Source organism: Scyliorhinus torazame, chromosome 21 (genome assembly GCF_047496885.1).
Source record: "Scyliorhinus torazame isolate Kashiwa2021f chromosome 21, sScyTor2.1, whole genome shotgun sequence".
NCBI lineage: Eukaryota > Metazoa > Chordata > Chondrichthyes > Carcharhiniformes > Scyliorhinidae > Scyliorhinus > Scyliorhinus torazame.
This window is the reverse complement of record NC_092727.1, coordinates 106,083,947-106,104,517: the sequence shown is the minus strand read 5'-3', so window position 1 is coordinate 106,104,517 and position 20,571 is coordinate 106,083,947. Positions and strand designations below refer to the sequence as shown.

The following is a 20,571-nucleotide window of genomic DNA, read 5'->3' as shown; positions in this document are numbered from 1 at the left end:
GCACGGATGTCACTTGTCAGCCCATGCCTGGATACTGTCCAAGTCTTGCTGCATTTGGTCATAGACTGTTTCAGTATCTGAGGAATCACAAATGGGGTGCTGAACATTGTACAATCAAGAGCGAACATCCCCATTGCTGACCTTATGATGGAAGGAAGGTCATTGGTGAAACAGTTGAAGATGTTAGAGCTAGGACTGAGAATTGATGCCATGGAAGATGAAAAGAACACAAACTGGAACAACAGGTGAGATATTGGGCAGTATTGACCACTGTAACCCAAGCAGCTGAAATGTGATGTTATCCACGTTGTAATCACAGTTGACCACCGGAAAATGAGACCCAGTGGAGATTAATAGTTAACCCATAGGTTGGAGTGAGTTACAAGGCACCTTAAGGACTTCACATGCTGCAAACCCTAACAGAAACTTTAGTCATTTTTAAAATCAATGTCATCTGAATCTGGAGATGTACTACATCTGTGAAACATTCTCAAGGGTTACTTAGATTGTAGAATGACTAGAGTTCGTGGATACAATTTCATACCATTAAGTATTTGGTTGCTCGCAATGACAGGTAGCAATAATAGCCCCCACGATCAATTCATATGACTAGAATCACATACCATACACATGTTACATAAAACTGTATAATATTTAAAAATGTTAAACTGTCATGAGAAACACATGAATTTTATTTTCCAACATTATAATTTTAGGCTCCTTGTTACTGGATTCTTCTCATGTAATCACATTGAAAAATATGCTATTATAAAAGAGGTGGTTATTGATGCTGAGAAATCTACAGCCGCCAAGGTAACGTGAACTCCATTAGCAAACTTAAATGAGAAAATAATATTACTCCAGAAAGGTGGAATCTATATAATAAAATGTCTCCAGTGCCTGTAATTTTCTTTTTTAATCAGCTAATAGTTTTACTGACTTTTCCAATCTCATCAGTACTTCCTTCTATTTATTTCTCTCTGTACGTCTCACTAATGCATCTTTGCTATTTGCCTCAACTGTTCCTTGTGGTGGTAAGTTCCATATTTGAGCCAAACTTTGGCGAATGATGTTTCTCGTGAAATTCCTGTTGGAATTATTGCTGACTGTCTAGTATTTCTGACCTCTAGTTCTGGACTTTTCCACAAGTGGAAACATTTTGTCTGCCTCTTGCATAATTTAAAAAACTTATATCTGATCTACCTTCAAACTTCTCTGAAGAAGGGCAGCACGGTGGTGCAATGAGTTAGCCCTGCTGCCTCATGGCGCTAGGTCCCAGGTTCGATCCCGGCTCTGAGTCACTGTCCGTGTGGAATTTGCACATTCTCCCCGTGTTTGCGTGGGTTTCGACCCCACAACCCAAAGATGGGCAGGGTAGGTGGATTGGCCACGCTAAATTGCCCCTTAATTGGAAAAAATTAATTGGGTATTCTAAATTTTAAAAAAAATTCTCTTAAGAAAAGTGCCCCTGCCTGTTCAGCCTTTCCTGGAAAGTATGTCCTCTCATTTCTGGCATTATCTTTAACAGTCTTAGTTACATCTTTTCCACTGCCACTGTATCCTTTCTGCAATAGGGAGATCAGAAATAAGGGGCTGGATTCTCCGGGCCCCCAGCATTGTGTTTCTCGGCGCCACGCCGTTCGCTGATGGCAGGATTCTCTACTCCCGCCGCTTGTCAATGGGATTTCTCATTAAAGACACTCCAAGCTGCCGGGAAACCTGCGGGGCAGGGGTGCACTGCTGGAGGGAACAGAAAATCCCAACGTCCGGAGAATTCCGGCTATGGTCTAATCAACGTTTGATATAAGTTTAACACAGCGTCTCTGTTTTCAAATTCTTTCTCTCCAGAATTATACCCCTTTTTTTGTTTATTTTTCAAAATAATGTCTTATTACAAATGTCACTACTTTTAGCGATTTGTATCCTTTCCCCATTTAGATCCTTATCTAAGCAATATATTGCTTTCTTATTCCATGAATTCCACAGACTTCCTACAGTGCAGGAGGCCATTCGGCCCATTGAGTCTGCACCGAACCTCTGAAAGAGCACCCTAACTAGGCCCACTCCCTCATCCTATTCCCAGAACCACATTTCCTGCCCATTATTGTGGCAACTAGGGGACAATTTAGAATGGCTAATCCACTTAACCTGCCACCTTTGGATTCAGGGAGGAAACCGGAGCACCTGGAGGAAACCCACGCAGACACGGAGAGAACGTGCAAACTCTGCACAGACATGTCGAACGCAGGTACCTGGCGCTGTGAGGCAGCACTGCAAACTGTTGTGCTGCCCTACCAAAATTTACCATAGTACCCACCTGTAGTAGAATGAATTTGCTCCTTACACACCATCATACAAGTTTATTAATGTATTCTTGTATTTTGTTACATTTTTCCTAAGCATTTACTATATTCACCCCAATTTGATGTCACCTGCAAATTTTGAGTGTACGAGTCCAAATCATTTATATAAATTGTGAACATCAGTGAACCAACACCAATTGTGGAGACCACCTTTTGCCAGGTTGAATAACTTACAATTAAACCCACTCTGCTTTCTGTTTTGTAATCCATTTGACTACATGTCTTGTGATTCCACAAGCTCTGACCTTAGTCATGAGTCTACTACGAATGATACTTTATCAAAGGCCTTTTGAAAATTCAAATATATTACACATTATTCCTTGTCTACTGTCTATTACTACTTCAAATGATTTAAAGAAGATTGGTCCAGCGTGATCTTCCCTTTTGAAATTCACACTGCCTATTGTACTTTGGGTGTTTAAATGTTTTCTATTTTTGGTGTTTAAGTGGGTTTTTGGGGGTTTCTGGATATTTAGTTCCATGGAATTATCTGTAATCCAAGGGTAATTTATAAAATTTTTGAAGTATTATAAAATTTCACTTTGGATTAATATTCTCTATTCAGTAATATGGCTATGGCACTCAAAAGGCATTAATTGTACCAATAATTGGATTTTCTCTCCCCCCCCCCCCCCCCCCCCCCTCCTCCCTCCCACCACCACCAGCCAGACAGTATCTGGACATTACTAACTGCATCCTGAATAAATGAACAATAATTAATAGGGAAAAGATTCCATTTCTGGAATCTATTTCAATGGTCACATTTTGGAATGGAAGGGACAGTTTAGCCCTGCATCTGTGGGTCAGAAGGAATAGAGATTGAATCCACAGCCATGCCTTGCAGACATGGCTAATATACCAGTCTAGTCATGAGGAAGTGTGTGCTTTACATAAAAGCAAGTCTTACTTTTTATTTGATGGCTTTCATGATCACCAGATGTCCCGAAATGCTTTACAAGGCAATGAAGTACTTTTGAAGTTTAGTTACTGTTGCAATGCGGCAACCAATTTGCACACAGCAAGGCCCCACTCCAGTGATGTAATGATGACTAGATAGTCTGTTTTAATGATGTTGGTTATGGAATAAATATCCAAGGATAATCCAAGCTAAATCAAGAAAAGGTGCGTAGTTATTCCTTACAAGGCTTCTGGGGGTGGGGGGATGGTGGAGGGGAGTTAAACTGCGCACATTTCTGTGGAAAGAATATGTTTATGCAAAAAATTTAAATCATAGAATGTTTATGGCACAGAATGAGGCCACTCGGCCCATTCGGCCACGTTAACAAGCCACCCTGCCAAATCCCACTTTGCAGCATTTGGTCTGCAGCCCACGTTACGGTACTTCAGATGCACATCCAGAAACCTTTTAAAAGAGGTGAGGTTTTCTATCTCCACCCCCCTTTCAGGCACTGAGTTCCATTCTCTGAGTGAAAGTATTTTTCCTCAACTTCCCTCGAATCCTATCACTTTAAATCTGTGTGCCCTCCCAGTCACTGACCTCTCCGCTAAAGTAAACAGGCCCTTCCCATCCGTTCTATCCAGGCCCCTTTAATTTTGTATATTGCCAGCAAATCTTCCCTCACCTCATCTGTTCCAAGGAGAACAACCACATACTATTCAATCTTTCCTCATAGCTTCAATTTTCCAGTCCTGGCAACATCCTCATCAATCTCCTCTGTACCCTCTCTAATGCAATTTGTTAGGATCCCAGATGAGGACCCAACTATTTGCAATGTGTAAAACTGTGAGGAAAGTTACTGCCCCACAGGAATGATAGCACTAGCCAACAGTTATATTTTATGTTAAAACAAATGTTAATTTAAACACAGAATTAACCACATTAATAACAAGAAATCACTTTACAGTTAACAGTTCTTAAACCAAATAAGGAACTTTCTCACTAAATCTGCAATGAAATATTCCAATTAAGCAAATCAATATAGTCTAAATACCACTTGTAAATAAAGTGAACTGCCAATCAGGTTTTACTTACTCTTCTCTGTGCAGAGACCATGGAGAGAACATTTCAGGAGCAAACTGAAAGACACTTATCAGCAGACTAAAATCTTATGGCAAACTACAATTGCAGACAGACCTGGCTACTGTCCTTAATTACATTATCTGTACCCAAAGCATAAGGCATTCTTCTGTCTCCTCCCACAAGGTGTCCCATGACCTGTTTAACCAATTACAATATCACTCATAAATTATCTACACCCCAGGGTCCTCCAAACCAAAATAATATTCCATTAGTTAGCTATCTGTAAACAAGTAAATTCTTCTCAAATCTATCAGCAGAACAGTCCCTCTGCAAAATCAAGCATTACCTCACAGCTTCAGTAGGCATATTATCTGTATGTATCTGATCCAGGTTTTGTAATAACATTAATGCAGCAAAAATAAAATATAACAGTTCCTTACATTCATCACAAATTACATCCTTTCTGTAATGAGGGGTAGGATCAGTAAGTTTGCGGATGACACAAAGATAGGCCAGGTGGTTAACAGTGCGGCTGAGAGTCTTGGGTTACAGGAAGATATATAGATGGGATGGTCAAATGGGCAGAAAAGTGGCAGATGGAATTTAATCCTGAAAAGTGTGGGGTTACACTTTGGAAGGAGCAATTTGACATGGAAATATTCAATGAATGGCACCACACTGGAAAGTCCTGCAGAACAAAGAGACCTTGGTGTGTTTGTAAATAGATCTGTGAAGGCAGAAGGGCAAGTTAATAAGGTGGTGGAAAAGGCATATGGTACACTTGCCTTTATCAATCATGGCATAGATTACAAAAGCAAGCAGTCATGTTGGAGTTGTGTATAGAACATTGGTGAGGCCACAGCTGGAGAACCATGTGCAGTTCTGGTCGCCACATTATAGGAAGGATGTGATTGCACTGGAGCGGGTGCAGAGGCGTTTCCCCAGGATGTTGCCTGGGATGAAATATGTAAGTTATGAACAGTGGTTGGATCGGCTTGGGTTGTTTTCGCTGGAGCAGAGAAGACTGAGGGGGTGACCTGATCGAGGTATACAAGATTATGAGGTGCATGGAGAGGGTGGATAGGGAACAGCTGTTCCCCTTAATTGAATGTTCGGTCACGAGGGGACACAAGTTCAAGGTGAGGGGCAAGAGGTTCAGGGGGGATTTCAGGAAAAACCTTTTTACCCAGAGGGTGGTGTTGATCTGGAACGCACTGCCTGGGAGGGTGGTAGAGGCGGGTTGCCTCACATCCTTCAAAACGTACCTGGATGAACATTTGGCACGTCATAACATCCGAGGCTATGGGCCAAGTGCTTGCAAATGGGATTAGGATTGGCAGAACAGGTGCCTTTCATGCGGCGGTACAGACTCAATGGGCTGAAGGGCCTTTTCTGCACTGTTTCTTTCTGTGATTCTGAGGTGACCAGAACTACACACAGTACTTAAATCATGGGCTAACCGATGATTTATAAAGTTCCAGCATAACCTTCAAGCTTTTATAGTCTATGCCTTGGCTCCCAAAGGAGAGGATTCCATAGGTCTTCTTAACCACCTTATCCTGCTACCTTCAGGTATCTGTGGGTATTCACTCCAAGGTCCTTCCCTTCCTCTACACCGCCCGGTATCCTCCCATTTATTGTGTATTCATTTGCCTTGTTTGACCTTCCCAAAGACATCATCTTACACTTCTCTGGGTTGAATTCCATGTGCCATTTTTCAAGATGCCTATTAACATCTTGCCACAGTCTACATCTATCCTCCTCACTATCAACCATGCAGGCAATCTTTGTGTTGTCTACAATTTACTTGATCATGCCCCCTACATTTACGTCCAAATTGTTTATACCACAAGAAGCAGAGGACTGGGTGCTGAGTCCTGCAACACCCCATTTTAAACAGCCTTCTAGTCGCGAAAACGCCTGTCAACAATTGCCCTTTGTATCCTGTCACTGAACCAACTCTGGATACAGCTTGTTACATTCCACTGGATCTCAGGGGCTTTTCACTTTTTGAACTAATCTGCCGTGTGGGACCTTGTCATAAAGCTTGTAGACCACATGCACTGAATTACACTCGTCAATCCTCCTTGTCACTTGCTCAAAATATTCAGTCAAGTTAGTCAGTCACAGCCTTCCCTTAACAAATCCATGCTAATTTACCTTAATTAATCTGTGCTTTTCTAAGTGACAGTTTAGCCTGCCTCTCAGAATTGACTCCCATAACTTTCCCACCACTGAAGCTAAGACTGACTGGCCTGTAATTATTTGTTCTATCTTTCACTCCTTTTTTAAAGAAAGGTACAATGTTAGCAGACCTCCGATCCTTCAGCACCACGCCTGTATCCAGTGAGGATTGGAAAATGATGGTCCAACCTTCTGTTATTTTCTCCCTGGTTTCTTTTAACAGCCTGGAGTACATTTCATCCAACCCTGCAAATTTATCCACTTTTAAATATGCTCATCCCATTAATAATTCCTCTCTCCCTACTTTTGTCATATCCAATATTTCACACACTTCCTCCATAACTACAATGTCAGCATCATTCCCCTCTTTTGTGAAGACAGATGCAAAGTATTCATTAAGAACCACATCATCTGCCTCCACAGGTAGGTTCCCTTTTATGGTCCTACTATTTCCTTAATTATCCTCTTATTCTTAATGTATTGATAAAAACTTTTGGATTCTCTTTGATTTTACTTGCCAATATGTCTTTCATGTCCCTCTTTACTTTCTTAATATCATTTCTGATTTCACCCCTCCACTCTCTATCCTTCTCTCGCTTTCTACAATATTGCGTTCTCGGTGTCTGACATATTCTTTTCTTTTCAGCCTTATATCCTGTAAGTTCCTTGACATGTTGGGGGCTCTAGATTCGGCTATCCCACCCTTTTCCTTTGCGGGAACATGTTTCCACTGAACCCCTTGAATCTCCCTTAGAATGCTGCCCAAATTGGGTTTAGGGTCAAGGGAAATGCCGATTCGGGGGAACCACAGATTTGAGCCAGGGAGGTGGGATGGAAGTTTTCGGAAATGGGAGGAGAGGGGGATTAAGACGCTAAAAGATTTGTTTCTTCGGGGTCGGTTTGCAGGATTGAGGGAGCTGGAAGCGAAGTATGGGCTTGAGCAGTGTTTAGGTACATGCAGGTTTGGGATTTTGCCAGGAAGGAGATACAGAGCTTCCCAGAGGAACCGGCCTCCACATTGCTGGAGGAGGTGTTGACGACAAGGGGACTGGAGAAGGGGGCACTGTCAGCGGTGTACGGAGCTATTCTGGAAGAGGATAAGGCAGCACTGGAAGGGATCAAAGCAAAGTGGGAGGAAGAGCTGGGAGATGTTAAGAGGAGGGTGTCTGGTGTGAGGTGCTCCGGAGAGTGAATGCCTCCACCTCATGTGCAAGGTTGGGGCTGATACAACTGAAGGTGGTATATAGAGCGCACCTCACGAGGGAGAGGATGAGCCGATTTTTTGAAGGAGTAGAGGATGTGTGTGAGCGTTGCGGGGCGGGGGGGGCGGGGGGGGGGGCCGCGAATCACATTCATATGTTTTGGTCCTGTCCAAAGCTAGGGGAGTACTGGAAGGAGGTGTTTAGGGTAATTTCCAAGGTGGTGCGTGTGAAACTGGACCCGGGTCCCCAGGAGGCCATATTCAGGGTGTCGGACCAGCCAGGGTTGGAAACGGGAGCGGAGGCAGATATCATAGCCTTCGCCTCGTTGATCGCCCGAAGGCGGATCCTGCTGGGATGGAGAGCAGCCTCTCCACCCAGTGCCCTGGCGTGGCAGGGGGACCTGTTGGAATACCTGACCCTTGAGAAGGTTAAGTTCGAACTGAGGGGAAGCTCGGAGGGGTTCTACAAGTCATGGGCACTATTTATTATGCACGTTCAAGAACTGGATAACATTGAACATTAGTTGGGGGGGGGGGGGGAAGGGGGGGAAGGGGGCTGTGTAGATTAAGGGTGACTATGGATAATCCCTGATTCCTTTTTGTCATTTGTTTATGTAAACATGCGGGCTGATGTTTGGGGGTTGGTGGGCGGATGGGATCGTTGTTATTATGGGGATTGACATATCTTGCTGATTATTGTTTATTGTTGATGGGTGTAAATGTGGGAGAAAATGTGAAAAAGGAGGAGAATAAAAATATTTTTAAAAAAAAGAATGCTGCGCAATGCTCTAACACCATTCAACATCTGTTTCCAAACTACCTTTGCCAAATCATTTCTCAGCTTAGTAAAATTGGATTTACCCCAGTTTAGAACTTTTATAAAAATATATTTTTATTCTCCTTTTTCATATTTTCTCACAAATTTACACCCACCAACAATAATCAATAATCAGTAACGACTGCAATGTCAATCCCCATATCAATAACAACAATCCCATCCTCCCACCAAACCCCCAAACATTAGCCCGCATGTAAACATAAACAAATAACAAAAGGGAATCAGGAATCACCCATAGTCACCATTAACACATACAGTCCCCCTCCCAACCCCCCCTAATGTTCGATGTAATCCAATTCTCGAAAGTGCATAATGAATAATGCCCATGAATTGTAGAACCCCTCCATCCTTCCCCTCAGTTCAAATTTGACCTTGTCAAGAGTCACGAATTCCACCCAGTTTAGAAGTTTAACTCATGGTTTATCCTTTTCCTTTTTCATAATTTTGTTATAACTAATCAAATTATGATCACTACTACCACCATGCTCCTTCACTGTCACTCCATCCACCTGTCTGGCTGCATTACCTAAAGCTAAGTCCAGAACTACACCCTCTCTTGCTGGATTGGCTACACGCTAGCTGAAAAGGTTCAATTCACCTTAAGAATTCTCTTCCTTCCATTCCTTTCACACTAAAACTATCTCAGTTAATACTGGGGTAGTTAAAATCTACCATTGCTGCCCTACTCTTTTTTCCACTGGTCAGAGATTTGCCTATATGTTTACTCATTTATCTCCCTCTGATTGTTTGGAGGTCTATAGTACACTCTTAGCAATGTGACTGCCCCATTTTTGTTTCAAAGCTCAATCTAGATGGCCTCAAATGATGATTCTTCTAACATATCATCCTGCCTCCCAGCTATGATTACTTTTTTGACCAAAATTGCCACCCCCCTCCTTCTTTTATCCCACTCTCCATCTCATCTGAAAACCCTGTAACCAGGAGGAGCACAGAGCTGCCATTCCTGTTCCTCTTTAAGCCATGTTTCTGTAATGAAATGAAATGAAAATGAAATGAAAATCGCTTATTGTCACAAGTAGGCTTGAAATGAAGTTACTGTGAAAAGCCCCTAGTCGCCACATTCCGGCGCCTGTTCGGGGAGGCTGGTACGGGAATGGCTGTGATACCATACTGCCACGTTTCTATCTGTGCTGTCAGCTGGTCTGCTTTATTTGCTATACTCCTTATATTGAAGTATATGCCCTTGAGCACTGCCACTCTTTAAAACATTTCTATAGTTGTTTCCTCTGCTTTTCAGATTCATTCATTAATATTCTGCCTTCCGTTTCCCGAACAGGCGCCGGAATGTGGCGACTAGGGGCTTTTCACAGTAACTTCATTGAAGCCTAATAATAATAATAATCGCTTATTGTCACAAGTAGGCTTCAATGAAATTACTGTGAAAAGCCCCTAGTCGCCACATTCCGGCACCTGTTCGTGGAGGCCAGTACAGGCATTGAACCCGTGCTGCTGGCATTGTTCTGCATTACAAGCCATCTGTTTAGCCCACTGTGCTAAACCAGCCCCTTGTGACAATAAGCGATTATTATTATTATTATTTCTGATTTTGCCCCACTCGAGTCTACCCTGAGGTTCCCATCTACCTATCAAACTAGCTTAAACCCTGTCCGACAGCACCTCCTGGCGTCCCAGCCCGATTGAGTTACAAACTGTCCGGCTTGTACATGTCCCACCTCCTTCCCGAACTGATCCCAATGCCCCAGGAATCGGAAACCCTCCCCCTCCTGCACCGTCACCCCAACCACACATTCATCAGCTCCAGCCTCCTATTTTGATGCTCACGAGCACATGCCATTGGTAGTAACCTGGAGATTACTAGTTCTGACGTCCTGCTTTTGTTGCGATCCTAGTTGATGTTATAACTGGAAGGGAAGATCCCAGAATGGAACCCTGGATCAAAAGGCCGCAAATGTTACTTTTTTTGTATAAAACATGGAGGAACAGAGTCACAGGACTGCTAATTGGATTTAGCAACAAGAAAATATTTATTAAACATGAAAAGTTGGATTATTATACAATATTCTGTTACTCTCCCCCTTAGTTGAACATATACACATAGATTTTAAGACTAACACAGATTTAAAAGTACATCCTAATATACAATGGTCAAAATAACACAAAGCCGCTTTTAAGCACACGGATTGGCTGGGGTCAACTCCGCTCTGAACCCAAGTTAGTCTCCATGGTTTTCTCTTCAGAATCCCCCCAGATGATTCTTATTCTGTGAGCCACCTTGTCTCACTGAACTTTGGCATCCAAACGGGTGTAACAACTTTTAAATGATGAGTCACACTTTTAAATGATGCTTTCGCTCTGCCGCTTCCATCGAGGTTTCGCTTTCAGGTTTTACGCCTCTCCTTTCAGATCTCCTTTGTATTAAAGGCTTTTACACAAACTCTGAGGTCCAGCCACCGATTTCCACAATAGTTTCAAATAATGTCTCCTAAACTGTAATCATTTCACACGAATCTTAGCATTACAGCAGATCTCTTTTACTCTCTGTTACTTTACTGACCAGCCATCTGTTTTGGTTCCCAGTTTCCCCTGTTCTGTTAAATCCAGACTTCTTGGGAACTTTACTTCGTTCATCTAGTTTCTTTAACTAGCTGGACTTCTTTATTTTTATCAATTTAGAATACCAATTCATTTTTGTTCCAATTAAGGGGCAATTTAGCGTGACCAATATACCTACTCTGCACATCTTTGGGTTGCGAAACCCACACAAAGGGAGAATGTGCAAACTCCACACGGACAGTGACCCAGAGCCGAGATTGAACCTGGGCTCTCGGCGCCGTGAGGCAGTATCCTTAACCAGCTCCATCGTATGGCTTTTGTTCTAGCAAGGCTGAGAGAGATGTTCCCTCTTTAGCCTACCAAAACCAACTGCTTCTGACAGAGCTGTGAGAGCTGCCTTCTCTCTCACTACCTATCTCAATCTGGCTTCCAGTTAAAACTAAGAACAAAGGAAAACCATTTTTCTGGAAAATGGTCTCCTGTTGCTAAGCAACAACCTATATGCTTTTGCCTTTCATTTATTCTTCACACTGTAGCCCTCTCTAAGCACAACAGAAACACACTTAGAATTTACACAACCCCCACAAATACAAACACCTTTTTTCAGCATGAATCTAACTATAGGTTTTACCCTTCCAGGCACAAAAACAATAAATTAAACCCACTTAACATAATTTAAACTTCTTTCCAATGTTTACCAATACAAATCACATTCCCTTAAAACTACCGGTGTTTTCCTAACAATTTTTAATGTCTTACCTAGCTCATTAAAATCTGATTCAGTGGGCAGCACGGTGGCGCAGTGGTTTGCATTGCTGGCTCACGGCACTGAGGACCCAGGTTCGATCCCAGCCCCGGGTCACTCTCAGTGTGGAATCTGCACATTCTCCCTGTGTTTACATGGGTTTCACCCCCACAACTCAAAGATGTGCAAGGTAGGTGGATTGGTCACGCTAAATTGCCCCTTGACTGGAAAAAAAAGTATTTGGTACTCTAAATTAGTTTTTAAAATCTGCTTTCAGGAGCTCATCCCTATTTCTACCTATGTTGTACTATTCCCCTTCGACTCTTCTTCCGTCCCACCCGTGTAGCCAATCCACCTGTGATGCCTCGTGCTTGGCTCTTGCTGCACATATCTGAAGAACCATTACCGTCTCTAGTATCCAAAATGGAAAACTAGTTCATGAGTGATAGAGACTCAGAGGACTCCTGTACTATCTGATAGTCCTAGACTTTCTGATGGTTACCCATTCCTGTCAGGTCTGCACACTCCTAATCTGTGGTGTGCCCATTTCGCTAAGTGTGTTTTCCATGTAGTCCTCAGCCTCATGGATGTGTCACATCTGATGGTGTGATAGAGTCACTCCAGCCATCACTCAAGTTCCAAAACCCAGAGCTCATGTTTTTGCAGATGGAGACACTACTGCAAATGTGTTCATCAAGGCAACACGAAGTATCCATGAGTTGCCGCATGCCACAGCAGGTATATACCACTCAGCTAGGTTGCCCTGCCATACCTCAACCTTACTTTTAAACTAGTTGCTTGTAGAATGTAGAATTACAGACTCTCATTCGCCAAGCAATCTTACTGTCATTCTCCTGTGGGTAGTTTAAGGGTTAGTTAAAACATTTACAATTATTTACTGTGCAGCTGTTTACACACAACCCTCTACAGTGGATACTCACTGAACAATCAGCTTACAATTTGAGTTGCATTCTTCTGCTTGGAGACAAAGGAAGAAAACTCACCAACTAATGGAGGCTGAAAAAGATAAAAGAGAACTTCCTTCCCCTGTTCACCGAACTCCCTCACTCACCAAATTCCCATCTTCACACTCTGATGGGAATAGAGGGATACGGACCCCGGAAGTGTAGAAGATTTTAGTTTAGACGGACAGCATGGTCGGCACAGGGTTGGAGGGCCGAAGGGCCTGTTCCTGTGCTGTACTTTTCTTTGTTCTTTGTTCTGTGCGCAAGCCGGAGTCCAATGGGACAGAGCTAAACAAATATCTTGTTGGTCCAACCAACCTCAAGTCTTGAATTTTATTTTGATGGGACGAAATAATGTTAGACTAAGAAACAAGGCACGGTGGCTCAGTGGCTAGCACGGCTGCCTCACAGCACCAGGCTCCCGGGTTCAATTCCAGCCTGTTGTCCCTGTGTCTGCGTGGGTTTCCTCCGGGTGCTCCGGTTTCCTCCCACAGTCCAAAGATGTGCAGGTTAGGTGGATTGGCCATGACAAATTGCCCCTGAGTGTCTAGGGATGTGCAGGTGGAGTTATGTGGATAGGGGCGAGTGGGCATGGGTAGAGTCCGCATTCAAAGGGTCGGTGCAGACACGACGGCTCGAATGGCCTCCCTCTGCACTGTAGGGATTCTATGATTCCATAAAAGTTATTTTTTTTCATCAGCCTGCATGAAATCAGCTTTTTTTAAATGTTGTTCTTGGGGGGTGAATGGCATTGGCTAGGCACTGCCCATCCTTAAATTACCCTGTGGTTGGTTTAATGTAATAATACATTAAATCAGTAACATCTGTCTATTCCAGTGGTTAAGAGGGATCATTAAAGATCTTAATGACGCTGTGCGAAGAACAGGCTGTCCTGACCAACATTCCTCACTTTACCAGCATTACCCAAAAAACAAATTGACTGGCCTTCTGCTGCTTGTGCGACCTTGCTCTGCACAAATTTCGCCTCTGCAACAGTAGTCCCAGTTTGTTACCACTCCACGGTGTATAACGGCTGTTTTCCGACGGGATGCAAGAGACGTGTAAACGTTCCGATCACCACCGACCTCCTGGTTGCCAGATGCAGCTCATCCCCTGAACGGACGCTAGGGGACGCAGTTATCTACACAGAGAAGACTAATGGTTAAACACCACCAAATGCTTTGGGTTAAGTTTCCCTGGTCTAACCCTGGGACTACGTCCAGTGGCTCAAATGAAAACGTGCTCCTCTCTAGAATTTCTTTTTCTTTTTAAAATAAAAATCATTGCTATCTATTTCTGCAATTGCCAAAGGATTTCTGGAATAAAACCAGGTGGGGTGAATGAAGTTGTGGGGGTGCTGATAACAAAGTTTGGTAGCTTGAAATTGGATTTTCCCTTTTTCAAGATGGTTCTCCTCAAGCCTCCACTAACTTCCGAACATGGGCCGATTCCCCAATGCACAATATAAAGAGCAGCGCAGATACATGGTAAAAGTTTAAAATCTGCAGCACCGCGAACAGGGGATTCCAGTTTTGTAGTTAACTCGCTTTAATAATTGGAGTAGGTCAAAAATATACATGACTTGAAAACCACGGCACTGAGTGTTGAATTGCATTTTCCAGTTAGGCTGCCCAGGTTGAAGGAGCAAGAAACGGAGGAGAGATATTAATTCACAGTTTGCAACAGAATAACCCAGAGTTTTCCTGGCAACGTCTTTAAATCAAGTACAAAATTCATTCATTAACTCCATGACGAATAGAACTCACACAGATGGTCAAGAGTGAGAAGAACGTTTAAATAGAGCACTTAGTTGCTGCAGGAAGGTTTTTTAACGCGATACCATCAGATTTAACCCCACACAAACACCATTTAAAACAAACCCTTTTTCCAACTTGTAACCAACCAACTGAAGCGGTTAAAGTTTAACTAGAAATATACTTCACAGCCCGGATTTATAAATTCGATGTAGCAAGCGTTCCTTTTTTGTTTGTTTGTTTGTTTTTATCACCAAATCGCCACTTCCTCCCGGTCTAGCCAGCCCTTGGCAGGGTAAGTCAGCAAATCTTGTTGCTCGAAACGTTTTTTGCATCCGCCTGGATTCCACCAAATATCCTTTAAGATCAACTTTTCGCTTTGGAAAAAAATGGGAGTTGATCCGCCGGCTGATTTTATACAGATGTTAGTGGGTGTTTTCTGCACCGTTTGCCAAGAGAATACTCCCACTCATTACAGGGAATGCGGCCCAATCAGTTCTGAGCTTCCCCAGGATGTGGGTCCTCTCTCGGATCTTGAAAGCTAAAACCCCCACCAAAAAAGCAGTGAAAGACAGAAAGAAGTATTAGGACCCACTGGGACTAAAGTTGCTCAGACACGTTTGTAAATTTGTTTATTTTTTTGGGACAAATTCGTAATTTCTGTTTACAGAGACCGGGGTCCCCCCCCCCCCCCCCCGCTCCCACACAACCGCCCCCCCCCCCCCCTTCTCTCTCCCACTCTTTTGCTGACGCCGACCCTTTCAGAGGTTTAATCTGGGGCAGCAACATGCAGGAGGATTCCAATTCTCCCTTTTCTCCCGTGGACAGTTCAAGCAACAGCGAGGAGGAGCAGGACCCGCAGCAAAAGAGGAATGGCAGAAAGAGGCGTTCGGCCCAGAGGTCTCAGAGGCCCAGCGCCGGGAAGAAAGGGATGAAGATTTCCCCCCTCGCCCAAAGTTTGGAGGACATTCAAACTCAGAGGGTCGTGGCCAACGTGAGGGAGCGTCAGAGGACACAGTCCCTGAATGACGCCTTTGCCACTCTGCGGAAAATCATCCCCACTCTGCCCTCCGACAAACTCAGCAAGATTCAGATCCTCAAACTGGCCACCAGGTACATCGACTTCCTCTACCAGGTGTTGCAGAACGACGAGATGGACAGTAAGGTGACGAGCTGCAATTACCTGTCACACGAGAGACTCAGTTACGCGTTCTCCGTCTGGAGGATGGAAGAATCTTGGCCCTTGTCTGCTGGACCTTAGCACCTCGCCTCTGACCAGGTAACTAGTGAGGAGGGCCTCAGTGCCATCGAGGTACTTTGCAAGTGTCCGTTCTCTCGACTTGGTGTGTAAACAACATAGGCAGGCTGTACAGACGAGCTGACATGTTAAAAAACTCCTGCAATGTCGAGGCGTTTAAACAAATTGGCAACAATAAAGCGCCTTTCATCCCAACCTCAAGCGTTACCAGCTGCAACGCTGTTTTTTTGTGCTGCCTTCGTTTTCCTGTCTTACCAGAATATGTATATTTTCTTTCGCTGTCTGGAATTTAGCTTTTTTCAACAAAAAAAAATCCCTGCTGTGTATTATTTCTCCATTATGTATTCCTTCACCCCCTCCCCAACACACACACACACACACAATGAACAAGGTTTAAAAAAAATGATAAATAGTTTGATCAATCAACATTTTAAAAGTTGTGAATGTAGACAAGTGGCCCACAATCTCGATTTGTAACCCTTAACCCCCCCCCCCCCCCCCCCCCCACACACACACACACACCTTGTCCTGAATATTTATTGGATGTGGCTCGCCATAGCCTGAAAGAAAGTTTAAGCAAACACTGGTAGGGTTGCAACCATTTCTTACTGGCCCTCGACCACCCCAGCAGCAGCCCCCCCCCCCCCCACCACACACACAAAAAAAACATTCAGCAAATGTGAACTTTACAACCACCGTGCATCCAAATCAATCTGCACGCAGACACACTCCTAGATACTCTTGAACACGTTCACTCACACTTTCTTCCAGTTCAAATCACATTTTCTAGAATTATTTTGAGCAAGACGGTGTTTAATTGTTTTACTTCACCCAAAAGAAATAGTTGTAAATAATGTAAAGAAATAGATGTAAAAAAAGTCAAGGAATAGTTGTAAAGAATGGAAAGAAATAATTGTAAAAAGGTCAAGAAATAGATGTAAATAATGTTTTTTCTAAAAAGATGTAAATAATGGCCGCTTGTCGGGATTCATTCTAGATTTTTTCTTAAATATTGTAAAGGTCTGAAACTCTTCAGAAGCGCCCAGTCATTGACTGGGAAGGTCAAATTTATTTGAGCCATTTTTCCCCCCATTCCTTACTGATCCAAACCATTCTCCCTTTGACTTCCAGGCACATTAATATGCTACGTGGGATCTCTGCACAAGTGCATCAGGACCATTTTAGCGTAAGCAAAAGTCAAGAGCACTTAAATACCAGGCTGGGGCTATGGACGTGAGAATACCTAGAAATATACTGGGACATCAGACAACGTTAGTCTGTGGATCCAATGTTATCTATTTATTTGCATGCCTTACGCAAAGCTTCAACTCCACCGTATATCGTGTGCGGGACTGGGAAATGTGTTTTTTTTAACAAAAAGATGGAAGAAAATCGCGGACTAAGAGATATAAACACAGAGCTTTGTTGTGAGATACTATTTTTTATATTTTAATTGTAAACGGAACTTTATTTCCGGAGAAGGAGCTCTGAATGTTGTGAACCGTCTTATTATTTTAAGAAAAGTTATATGGCGTTCTGTGTTTTATAATAAATGCACATTGCGGAGTTTTACCAAGTTTTCGTGTGTTCTGCAGTGGAAATTTGGTGAATTTATGGCTCCCCGGGGAGCAGTGAGGCAGTCGATCGTGAAATAAATATTCTTCTCAAACAGAAGTCAGATGCTTAACAATAACCTTCAAGTAAAATCAATGCTCTGTATATTTAAGGTAATGACCTCTCTATGCAAACGAGACAAATATACTATGCAGTTTAAAAATATGTTAAAACTTTATATACAAACAGTGTAGTTTCGAGCTTTTGGATGGAAAGTTACAGTTTTGATTGAATAAACAATATTTCTTGCAATCCTGTGTAATTTCAGAAGTAAGATTTCAGATCATTTACAACAATTCAAGTCTTTTTTTCAAGTGATTAAAGTTCGAGACTGGGAAGCAGAAAACAATCTCACATTTAGTTAACAGAAAAAGAGAGGGGTCAGGCAGGGCCCTGAGTGTTTGCTATTTAATTTGCTGTTTAGGGTCTTTCACTAAACTTGGGGTCATTTTACAAATGTTTTCAGGTCTGTTTTGGAGCACCCCCCTCCCCCCCCCCCCCCCCCCCCCCAACCTACTTTGCTTGGGAGTCCGTTTTTGGGAGACCTGGTGTGGCCTCTTCCATCGGACGTTTTCTAAATGCCACTTTGCCAGTCACACTTTTATGAAACTTCATTACGTGGGTTTCTGGGTCAACAAACAAACAGAAAAACAAAACAAAAAACGCCAACGGTTGATCTGTTTCCTGAAGCAGGTGTAGGTGCGGAGGCGGGCGGGGAGGGGAGGGGGTTATTGAATTTCACCACAAAGCGACTGGGGGAAGTGAGGGCGAAGGAAAGAGATGAGCTTGGCCAGGACGGAGGAAAGCAAATGGAAATCACCCAGGACACAATGCAAGTGGCAGCCGTTTGGTTTCCCACTGAGGGAATGGGAGACAGACGGCAAGGGATGGATTTGTTGGACAGACCAACAAACCATCGCAACTTTAAAACACGCACACACACCAAACAAAAAAAAACACTTTGTACCAAACAAATGCAATTCCTATCCAACTTTTGTTCCGTCGGGTCACGATTGTAAAGTTGAGACACAGGGAATTCAAGATTTTCTTTGAATCGCAATGATATTTTTATAACATGAAACCTTAAAATGCAATAAAACGAAATACTACTTTGAAAGTACAGAAATAATGTTGTTTTATTGCTCATTTAGCGATTCTTGCTTTTCTGGTCTATGAATTATTAGGCGCTATAATGACTTTTTTTTGAATACTAGAGTGAGTTAATGACAGATTGCAGAAGTAATTGTAATGTCTAACCAGGCCGAACTGACCACTGAATCCTGGAACTAATAGCAAGGTTTAGCTGCAGATTTTTATTATGGTTTAATGCATTCTCCAGTGCAGTTCTAAAATGCAACCTGCGCGCGATTTTGCTGCAGTAAATTGCTACAATTCCCCCCCCCCCCCCCCCGTTTCTTCTAAGGTGGGGAAGGTATTCCTCTGGCCCTCACCTGGAGAAGGTTAGTTTAGTCTCTCTGGTCTAGTTCCAAGTTCTCTCTGTTCTGGGACAGTTCCGCACACAATGGACACACACACTGAGCGTTCAAAACACGCAATCTTTCTCTCTCTCACACACATTTCAAAATATACTACCACACGCAGAGTTCTATATACATCCTCCCTTAGGCACACATCTCAGAATATAGCCCCACCAAGGTTTGGAAATACATCGAAATCGTAACCTTCAAAATCCTCAGAAAACACACACGGAAGGTACTGAATCATCTAATTATATATTATATGGCTGAGATTTCTCTCCACTGCACATTCACTGTCGCATTTGTTATTCTTTGGGATCAGAGTCAAATTTACCTGGAGAAAACAAAATCACCAACCAGACATTATTGACGGTTGCGAGATAATGAGAGGAAATTCCCCCCCCCCCCCACCCCCACACACACACACACACCAAACACAGGACAATTGTGCTCTCTCTCAAACTTCATTTTCTACTCAACATGTGGCTGCCTTCTGGCGAGGGGAAAGATCTGAGCTCTTTGTGGTGATTTTGAACAGAGTGGGTTGTCCGTGTGGATTCAGCCCTCCCTCGTCAGAAAAAAAAAAGCAGCATCCAGCACATCTTAAAATTCAAAATTCCGGCGCGCTTCCTGACCCACCAACAAATTAAAAAACAAACGAGATATTTGCGCCCAGAGTCGAGTGAAGGACGTTCGGTCAGACCTCTCTGGCCTGCGATGATCATTGATCTCAGATAGAGCGAGATAGAGAGCAGAAGTCAGGCAGGGGGCTGAGAAGTGACCCTGGATGTCGGTGAGAAAGGGAGATTGACTGAAAGAGGCGAGAGACATGGACAAGGGAGAAAGAAACACAGACTTCGGGGGGGGGGGGGGGGGGGGGGGGGGATGAGCCAATAATTTTGACTCCTTTAAATGTACATAGAAAATAGAAAACTTTTTCACTCGTTCCAGAATAACATTAATGACTGCATGCAGGTACACTGCACACTCATTGTTCTTTCAGCATTAGGCGTTTCCTCCATCCCCTGTGACCGCTCCCGGTAGGAGAGAGGAGGTGGGTAAGAGGGAAGAGGTGGGCAAGAGGGAGGAGGGAGGAGGTGGGCAAGAGGGAGGAGGTGGTTGGAGGGAGGAGGTGGTAGGAGGGAGGAGGTGGGCAAGAGGGAGGAGGTGGTAGGAGGGAGGAGGGAGGAGGTGGGCAAGAGGGAGGAGGTGGGCAAGAGGGAGGAGGTGGTAGGAGGGAGGAGGTGGGCAAGAGGGGAGGAGGTGGTAGGAGGTGGTAGGAGGGAGGAGGGAGGAGGTGGGTAAGAGGGAGGTGGGCAAGAGGGAGGAGGTGGTAGGAGGGAGGAGGTGGGCAAGAGGGAGGAGGTGGGCAAGAGGGAGGAGGTGGTAGGAGGGAGGAGGTGGGCAAGAGGGAGGAGGTGGGCAAGAGGGAGGAGGTGGGCAAGAGGGAGGAGGTGGGCAGGAGGGAGGAGGTGGGCAGGAGGGAGGAGGTGGGCAAGAGGGAGGAGGTGGGCAAGAGGGAGGAGGTGGGTAAAAGGGAGAAAGTGGGTGACCCCGAAGGCGATCGGAGCAAACTCTGAGGAAGTGGAAGATGACGGAGGGGAGGCGATGTCAGAGGTCAGCTCTGGGCGGTGAGGACAGGATTATTAACATTG

At 43.9% G+C, this 20,571-nt stretch overlaps 1 protein-coding gene across 1 annotated transcript; it reads left to right on the top strand.

Moving 5' to 3' along the window:
- Positions 1-15,279: 15,279 nt before the first annotated feature.
- LOC140398465 (twist-related protein 2-like) lies at positions 15,280-17,690 on the top strand. Its single transcript, XM_072487175.1, has 2 exons — positions 15,280-15,845; positions 16,956-17,690. Exon 1 carries the CDS (start codon positions 15,354-15,356, stop codon positions 15,825-15,827), a length of 474 nt encoding a protein of 157 aa, XP_072343276.1. The 5' UTR covers positions 15,280-15,353; the 3' UTR covers positions 15,828-15,845; positions 16,956-17,690.
- Positions 17,691-20,571: the final 2,881 nt, after the last annotated feature.